The sequence below is a fragment of the Lathamus discolor genome, chromosome 3 (assembly GCF_037157495.1).
Source record: "Lathamus discolor isolate bLatDis1 chromosome 3, bLatDis1.hap1, whole genome shotgun sequence".
Lineage (NCBI taxonomy): Eukaryota > Metazoa > Chordata > Aves > Psittaciformes > Psittacidae > Lathamus > Lathamus discolor.
In genome coordinates this window covers 46,153,277-46,162,371 of record NC_088886.1, presented here as the reverse complement: position 1 = coordinate 46,162,371, position 9,095 = coordinate 46,153,277, and the positions used below count along the sequence as shown (strand labels likewise).

Sequence of the window (9,095 nt, the reverse complement as noted above, 5' to 3'; positions counted from 1 at the left end):
AGAAGAGAATTCCCACTGCTGCTTCATGGAACTGAGGCTTAGAAAAGTTAAAAGTTGAGACGTCTGAAAGCTGTCTAAAGCATATGGATTCCTAAATCCTGCTAAATTTGGTGCTCAAACATGAATATTCAAGAACCCAGGTACTTTAAAGGTTTAGGGGCCAGATTTTCAAAGATGTTTATTGTTACTTTGCTAAACAAAATCATCTGGATTTAGGTACTTAACTGAACATACATCCAATGTCTAGCTTCTGACAATGAAGTTTTCTTTAAAACATTTAAACAGTTGCTTCTTGTAAATGCCTTTTAAAATGAGCTGTTCAGTAAGTTTTACTGAACAAATGGTAACCTCCTTTGCTAGCAGTCTGATTCATTACTTCTGACATTACAGTGCAGCCCTGCATGGACCCAAGCTGAACATAAAAATCCACAAATAAAATACCAGTGAAATTGGAATTATTACTTCATTGGTGAGAATATATTGAATTTGTACCTGAATATACAAAACATGGTGAATTGCAAAAGGAAATAAACAGCACAGAGTTGTATATAGGTATGCAACATCATGGAGAATCCAAAAGGGACTTTTTACCACCAGGTGTCTGCTTTCACTTTAGAAAGTTCAAGAGTTAGAGTAGATAATAAGATGAAAGTCTTCCTTAAAGTTATTGGTGCAGACATCCACTGTTCATGCATCCTCTGTACAATATTAAATCATCATGCTGCCTGTGCATTAAGAAATACCAATGCGCAGCATTTTGGTTCCATAAATACTAGTGATAAAAATAAACATATGGGACACCATTTTTGCTCATATGAAGAGAGCTAACAAGAAATCCTCATTTTTTACAAGCTGTAGTCCTCTCTCACATTTACTTTTCACCTGTTTACTGATTTCCTGCTAGCTATTTTAGATCCAAGCTGCGCTGAGAGAAGCCATTCCTGAAAAATTCTGACATTCACAGTTCTCCATACTTTGTGTTCAAACATGAGCCTTTGGTGTCTGTCTGGATGAACAGGCCAGAAACAGATCTGTAGTCATCTTTTTATACTGATCAGTACTTGCTCTCCCCTGCACTCCCTTAGAGGTGAAACCTACATGGACATAGTCATTGCCAAGCTTTGCAGAAATTCAGAGTAACATTAACTGACTCTCAAATGCCTCTTTTGTTGCATTAGTACCATGAAGTTTTATGTAGATAGAAAACCTCACAGGCTCTTTAATAGCTCTTCTTTAGTCATTTGCATCAAAATACCTTTCTGGCAAGGGAATCAGCAAACACAAGTGGCGACATTTTTTCCACTTTTTGTGACAAATACATCAAAACCAGCTTCAACACACTATTTACAACAGTCCTAAGGTAAGGGATCCTCGATACATGTTGTGAAGCAGCTTTATGGAGGTACCTTTACTATCATATGACTTCATCATGGTGTATGGGCTCCCAGACGGCTTTGTCGTGGCTTCCATTTTCATGCTAAACATCAGGCCAGTGACCCGAAACACAAGCTGGCTGATTCTCTGCAGGCATCCTGCCAAGCGTTTTGCAGGAGAGGAACCTGACACACAGCTATCATTTAAGGCCAATTTATCTTGAGAATCAATGGGCCTTTAAAAATTCACCAGCTCACATGTCCTTTTCAGTGATGGTGGTTAACTGTTTCGTGTTCTGATTTTGTGGGCTTTTGAGGGAATCTTGCTTTTCGGCATATGCTGACATATCCATTGGTAAGAGGAAAGTAACGGCCTTGATTTTTCCCCTAGAGGAAAATGAGACAGCATTATGAGGATTACAAATGTATAAAATGTAATACCAAAAAAATACCAAAAAATACCAAACAAAACCCAAACACAACAGCAAGAAGGTGGTAAATGTTTTCAGCACTTACACGCTGCATGGAGGCAGGATTTCACTCTGCTCACATGATCTTCCCAAGGGACCAAGCACAGTGTTGTCTGCCTATCTGTCCATCTGCTGGAAGCATCTGCCTTTTACCACTGAGCCTCACATCTCTCCATCAGCATCTGACTCGTGTGTACAAAGCTACCTGCATACAGACGTCTCAGAGTGCACAGGCACCCAGATGGACCCAGAAGGTCCTTCAGTGGCCTTATAGAATCATAGAATCAACTAGCTTGGATTCTATAATTCTACAATAAAGCCACAGAATCACAGAATCCCAAGGGTTGGAAGGGACCTCAAAAGATCATCTAGTCCAATCCCCCTGCAAGAGCAGGGTAACCTACAGTACATCACACAGGAACTTGTCCAGGCGGGCCTTGAATATCTCCAGTGTAGGAGACTCCACAACCCCCCTGGGCAACCTGTTCCAGTGCTCTGTCACTCTTACAGTAAAGAAGTTCTTCCTGATGTTAACGTGGAACTTCCTATGCTCCAGTTTACACCCATTGCCCCTTGTCCAAAGATGTTTATATGCATTAGTACCTATATACTGCAAAAGGTTTTCAAGCAGTGAGAGCCTGCATGGTAAATTACATCAGCTGTGAAAGCATGCTCCTTTATGTGTCCCAAAACTGCTTAGTTTGGCAAGTTAATGGGTTGGGTTTTGCAGAACTTTGGTTTTCATTCTGACTGCCTGTGCGATTGCTGTCAGCTCACACAGGCCCTTGAGGAGCATGAGAAAGGAAAATCATGAAGCTATTGATGGTTACTGGGAGGTGTTCTGCAGGGCAGAGGACCTCTGAGGTATCCTTACCCCTTCTCACCTGCCAATTAGACCTGTTCCACTGGAAGATGAAACCATCAAGCCTGAACACCCCAATAGTTTGTACCAAAGATGCCTTGTAACCTCTGTAATTTTACTAAAATAGCCCTGAAAACTATTGTCAGCCTCTCTTATTCTGCCCAATGTATTCAGATATTGACTCTCTCTTATTTTTTTTTTTTTAAAAGTCTCTCTTTTATTTTTAGTTTACCAAAGAAGTGGGAATTGCATGGCATAAATAATTCTTTAGCATGAATGAAAATGCGGCAGACATGCAAACCGGTGATGATTTGTTAGCAGTGCCGTTATTTTATTACTTAGATGCAACTCCACTCTAAATAAATCCAAGATGATACTTCTACAGAGTTAATTTTAAAGCAAAAATATTCAGCTTTACATATAGGATTATAGCTTTGGAGCCGAATGTGAGTAAGCTGCAATAAGCAAGGAATACGAAAGCCTGATATGCACCAGTATGCTGGGAAGCAAAAATGTCATTACTAAAAACCTAGGCTTAATTAGCTCGCTGAACTCATTGCCACAGATTATCCTACTAGTTAAAAGCTTACTAAGATCGATGTCTGTGTTTGACCTTTGTGTATATAATAGAAACATTCACCATTATGAGCAGAAAATATATTGAACTCCCTTTGAAATAAGAAACACAAGCTTCACGCTTCAGGGTATCACCCAGTCTGCTGAGAGGGTTAGATAACAAGCTCTTTCCGTAGCCATTTCTTCTCCTAAAGCAGCCAGCACTGAGTGGGCATGAGTCACGGTACCACACTCACTGCTGTTCAGAGCTAACAAGGCAGCTCTAAAGATAGTGAGGAAATAATCAGCACCATTCCTGTCACCGCTGGGTAACCAGTGCTTTTAAACCTGTAGGTCCCAAGGCATTAGTTGTAATAGATCTATGTTGTTATTTTGAAAGCTCTTTCCCCTAATGAGAGAGCAGCAGCATTTGCTGTTGCAGTCCCTGCTCCTGCACGCTGACCCTGTGTTTCCTGACACACGCTTTCCAAGTGAGCTGGCTTCAGGGCAAACCTCTCAGAAACATTTATGTGCGCCGGGAGTCTCAGGTTTCCCTGAGCTCAGTGGAGCATATGCTGAAATCCAGAGTTACAGGGTCACGGTGCTTTTGAAAATGATATGAGTTCCCTGCCAGGGACTCAGTTCAGGTGTTTAAAGGCTGTAAAATGTCTCCCCCTCAAACGTCCTTACAAGAAAACCTAGGTGACTATAAAAACTTGACCTCATTGTCCCATCTAGCCTCTCAGCAAGGAGCTGGGCTCCTAACCGGGAGTGAGAGGGGCTGTGGACTGGTCTGCTCTGAGGACACATTGCTGTGTGAGGGTGCTACAGAATAAAACCTGACATGATGCGCCATGTGGATGGGTATGTCAGCACGGGCAGCACAACCTGCCACACGCCATGCAGCCCCAAGGAGAGGACACTGGAGCCCTGCCCTGGGACATGCATGGGGCAGGCAGACCCATGGGCTTCTCCCTGTTCAAACACACACCTTTGTGTTGGATTCTTTTTCTTCTGAGCACAGCATGATTGCACTAAAACCAGCAATCGATGCGGATCCCAGGGTTTGTCTATCAGCACCAGGAAGCTACCAGGACTATCGTGTGTCACAGTCTCATGATTAGTGCTCCTACCTTTGATTGTTGCCCTGTGCTGGAAAGCTTCCCATCAGTGAGCAGAGACGCTCAGGGCTTGTCCAGCAGCCCTTTCACTTAATTTAGAAGCTGTCCTGAGAATACGTATCTCAAGGCTGCATGCATTAACTTGTAATGCTTCAATTACAGTGCAAATATGATACGGTACATCTAAATCCATGAGCCACGTTAATCACACTTTCACAAGCGCAGTTCAGAGTTCCTTGATATGTCCGTGCTGTTTGTTCGAAGTTTAAAAATCCCTTTCAAGCTTAGCTTGTCAGAACAACACATCAATCTGCAAAGCTCTTCCTGGCTTTAATGGAGAGAAGATTTCAAACCCCTTCTCTCCCAACTCAGCTTCTCCTTTCTATAGTAAATTTACACTGCTGGACTTGCCAATCTTCATGCATTGCAAGGAAAAGCAGGACAACTTACTCAAAAGACGTCTCCCTTAAGCCCAGTGCTCATATACATTTGAACAAAGATTTCATTGACAACCAACTAAACCCCAAAGCAACATCCATAGATGTTATTAGGTGGAACCTGCAACCAGCCCAGGCAAACTGAACCTACCTGCACTTATAGAGGTGCTCCTGACACAGTTTCATTCTGCTGGAATGACTGTAGGAGAGACCATTTGCTGCTGTCTTTTCAAGCCCTTTCTCCTCTCCCCTGGAGAGCTGCACTGCAGGTGGAGGGGCTGGTGGCACATCCGAGAGCCCACTGCTTGGGGGTGTCTTGCTGACCCAGTGGGACCTTGTGCTGGCAGGAGCAGGGGCTGGTGGGGCAGTGGAGTAGCGCCGCACGGTCATGGTGGTGTCTGAGTAGTAGAGACAAAAGCAAAGCTAGGAACAATAATAAGCATGAAAATTCAGATATCCTCAAAGTATTTTTAATCACTTTCTTTTGGCTCAAATAAGTTTTTGTATGTGGGGATGCTGAAAGGCAGGAGAGGTCAAGCAGCCCCTTTGGATCCCACCCTTGCCCCTAAAAGCCAGCTGGAGAGGAAAAGCCATGAAGTTGGAAAGCACTGTGCACATCTTTCATGTGTGATGGAAGACCAGTCAACTGTTCCCAAGCTGAGACATCCATAGCCATCAGCAGCCCCCTTTTTAAGAGGCCCAGACTTAGTAACCTGAGGACTGGGCTCAGTGGGCTTGTCAGTGGGCATTACTGGACTGCAGCACTCATCTAGCTGTACCGTTCAGCCTCTCATTCATTTTCATGGACTTGTCTCTGCCAAAATTTGTGGGAGCTTTTCTCCACAGCCCAGACCTCTCGAGGAGGATGGTTCAGGGCTCAGGCTAGGTCACCCTCCAGACCTATGGAGCACATGGACTGTAACAGCAGCTGCAACTCATAACACACACCACACTAATACCAAGAAGTTGTGTTAGTGAAGCAACTTTTCCACTGGACTGGACAAGACAGACACCAGACAAGGAGGCAACCGCCTGACGCTGCCAATAACCGCATCCAATTCTAGATAACTACTTCTCACACCAAACAACATTTTGTTCCAATTCCTGCGTCATTAAATCCTTCCAAGTCCCAGCCAGACTTCTGTAACTGAGGAATATTTCCATTTTTTCCCTCTGATAAAACTGTGAAGAGAGTGTATTCCTGTATATTGGCTCTCCTTCAGCCAAAACCGACAGCATTATCTGCAAAACCAAACTGCACATCTGGCATGATGTATGCCATTGGTGTCTGTTGTTATTTGTAGAGTTTCTATCATCTTCTGCTAAGGCAAGAAGGGTTACAGCATGATTACAACTGCTGGTCCTTTTCTGTCTGAACAGACAGGGGACAGGCATAGGAAAGATAGTCCATGCCCATGAAAACTCAAAGCAATAAGTCAAATTCTGCTTAACAAAGACAAACTGAATTCCTTTAGCTGAACTCTGCTTGAGCAGCTGCAAAATACTCCGCTAAGCTCAGCTTGGGAGGTGCAGGTACCCCACTAAACAGATCACAGAACGAGACACCCGGTTAAAATGATTTTGAGTATGGGCACTGAGTGAGTCCTGGGCTCTTCCATCAAGTTAACTAGACATACAGCTAGTGGCTGTCTCCCATTCCCTGCGGACATGTAACGGCTGGGCTGGGACGTACTGCACAGGCAGCACATGTGTGTGCCACGGACAGCCCTCGCTTTTCAGTACCTCTCTGCTCCTTTGGTGCTGGAGCAGGACCAGCCACGACGCTTCCATGCAGGGATGCTGGAGAACCACCTGGTCCTTCCCCATCATCACCGGTGAGACTCCTCACGTTGCCGCTCCCACCTCCTCCTGCTGCCTCTCTCTCCGGTGGCACAGCTCTCTGCCCACAGACCCGCAGCTCTCCCCTCAGGGCCCTGTTCTCCCTCTCCAGCTTGTTGATTTGGGAACGCATCTTGCAGATGACCTGCAGGAGGTGTGCGTTTCCCTCCATGGTCCCACACTACGCAGCAAGTCTTCCCACAGAGAAGCTCCTAAGCTAGTGGCAGGTAGATCCTGCCCTTAAGAGCCTCTGGACAATATGAATCCCTCCCTGCATGCAAGGCTCCAGCCAGCTCCCACCACCAGGAGAGCTGCACTGAGCTGTCAAGTTACTAAGAGAGGGCCCATGATTTATTCATTCAGGGTCTCATTTTTCAGAGCAGGGCTGGCTCTTACACACTGCACAAATCACTGTCAACACAGTATCACTGCCTCACCCTGGCCCCTTGTTTACCTCCAGCTCTGGTTTTCTCTGCAAGGAGCAAGGAGGACAGAACCCATTTCCTTTGGCTTACCTGTAAAGGTCAGCGATCACCTCTGTGGCACAGAGGGAGCGGTTGCCCTTTGCTGGGCAGCAATTCATCTCTCCCTTAACGCTGGGTGTACTACTCATTTTCAGCCTGCTCATCTGGAAAAGAATTAGCAATTTCTCAAAGGAAAACTACATTTCCAGATGAAAGCTGATACGGTGCAAGAGCCCTGCTATTAATGAAGTATGTCAACAGCTCCCGCAGACAAGCAGGTAAAATAAAGCTGCCCTGAAAGGCTACAGGAGAGCCCACTGCTCCTTCCCTGGTGCCTGGAGAGGCTTGCTGGAATGGCATGCCTGCACTCCATTGTGTAAGGAGAGACAGATCAGGCATGAATCTTGCATTAGAAGGGGAAACACAATCCCCTGTGCTGCTTTCATCGCCTAGCCCTAAAGCAAGCTTTCTGCTGGCAGTAAAATGCAAACCTCTGTGGAACATCATAGACTCATAGAATAGTTAGGGTTGGAAAGGACCTTAAGATCATCTAGTTTCAACCACCCCGCCATCCTTTCCACTCCCTTCCCTACTTACTTCAAAATCCAAAACTGAGAATGCCAGAAAACAGCAGGAAAATAATTTTAATAGCTCTTTTGCTTCGAGACCGTTCACTCTCCTGTAGCTGAACAGTGACTCAGGAATGCCTGGGAAAAAGAAGACCTTTTGCTGTGCACTTTGCTGCTGGAAGCTGGGTGAAGAAGGGAAGTTGGTGTGAGATGTTTGGAACCAGAGATGACTCAGGTTTGTTTTTTCCAGAGGGTGTCAGAGGTGGGTCAGATGTGAGGAAACCATCGGGTCTGCAAGGAGGTGCTGCCACCCAGCAGCTGTTGCAAAGTTGGGCAGAAACTGCTGGGATTGAGAGAAAAACAGGGATGCACACGCAAAGGGCTTTGCCCTCACGCATGTTCCTGTGTGGATGGTGCTGCCTTCTCAGGAGCAGCACCCTCAAAAAGCTCTTCATAAAGGTGAAGTTGTTCCTTGCAGGTCCTGCTGTGCTTGCTCCCCCCTCTTACACAGAAGCAACATGCCATGCCTAGCAAGGGCAGGTAGGGCTTCCTGTGAGACCTGCAGGAATACACAACTATGTTGATTTTTCCAGTGACTTAGGCACAAGGCAGGGGACCAGAAGCCATGGGAGTCACAGGTAGCCCTGTTGTCACCTCCCAGAAACCTCTCCAGAGGCCTCTGCGCAATTCAGGCGGCATACAGAGAGGTGAAATGGATTTGAGTTTCCAGGCTACAAACAAAGCCCCAGCATCCATCATCTCTTGTAAATCACAGTGAGGGGAAGAGCACAGCAGGTCCTGCTGTATTCCCCTGCAGGCTGCAGGGTTGGCGGCAATCTGGGCTTGATGTGCTGGCATTCATCTTGGCAAAGCTCCTGGCAGGTCCTGGCTGTCCTCCCTCCAGCCCATCCAGACTGCATCAAAAAGAAGCATCAGCTTATGCTGAATTTCCCCTTCCACTCCAGAGGTGCATGTTGCTGAGGGTACAGCAACAAACAAATGGGAAGGAGTGGGCACTCCTGCTCTGGAGTCATCCAAGGACTGCAAACATAGCAGCAACCCTGCGGAGTTGGTTTCAGATTTATGCTTCTGATTCTCCAACTAGTGGATGAGGTATTGGAGCAGTGACAGCACTCACGTGTGATTACAATATTGCTGCTGATCCTGCAGCTGGCAGGTTCAGATGGGCAGTAGACGTTTGCCAGTTCAGCAATTAGAGTACCCTGGCTGCAACTGAAGACATCTGCTCCTCTGATCCTATGCCCACTGCTCCACTGGAAGCAGGCAGGAGCAGGCACAGACCTTGTGTTGTACCAGAGACTTCTGAGGAAATGACATTTATCTTGTAACCTCATACTGCTGCTGCTCCTGATGCGATTCCTGCCCAGGACTGACGGGCAGGGGG

At 46.0% G+C, this 9,095-nt stretch overlaps 1 protein-coding gene across 1 annotated transcript; it reads right to left on the bottom strand.

Moving 5' to 3' along the window:
- Window positions 1-352: 352 nt before the first annotated feature.
- On the bottom strand, window positions 353-5,420 carry CCDC195 (coiled-coil domain containing 195). Its single transcript, XM_065672668.1, has 2 exons — window positions 4,970-5,420; window positions 353-1,760 (listed from the first exon to the last, which is right to left on the bottom strand). The coding sequence occupies exons 1-2, from the start codon at window positions 5,206-5,208 to the stop codon at window positions 1,628-1,630; spliced, it is 372 nt and encodes a 123-aa protein (XP_065528740.1). The 5' UTR covers window positions 5,209-5,420; the 3' UTR covers window positions 353-1,627.
- Between the last annotated feature and the right edge of the window lie 3,675 nt (window positions 5,421-9,095).

Coding starts and splice junctions, on each gene's coding strand:
- CCDC195 (XM_065672668.1), bottom strand. CDS start 5,208: ATGACCGTGCGGCGCTACTCCACTGCCCCACCAGCCCCTGCTCCTGCC. Junction 1,761..4,969: donor GAGCACCTCTATAAGTGCAG/GTAGGTTCAGTT, acceptor ATTTTCCTCTAG/GGGAAAAATCAAGGCCGTTA.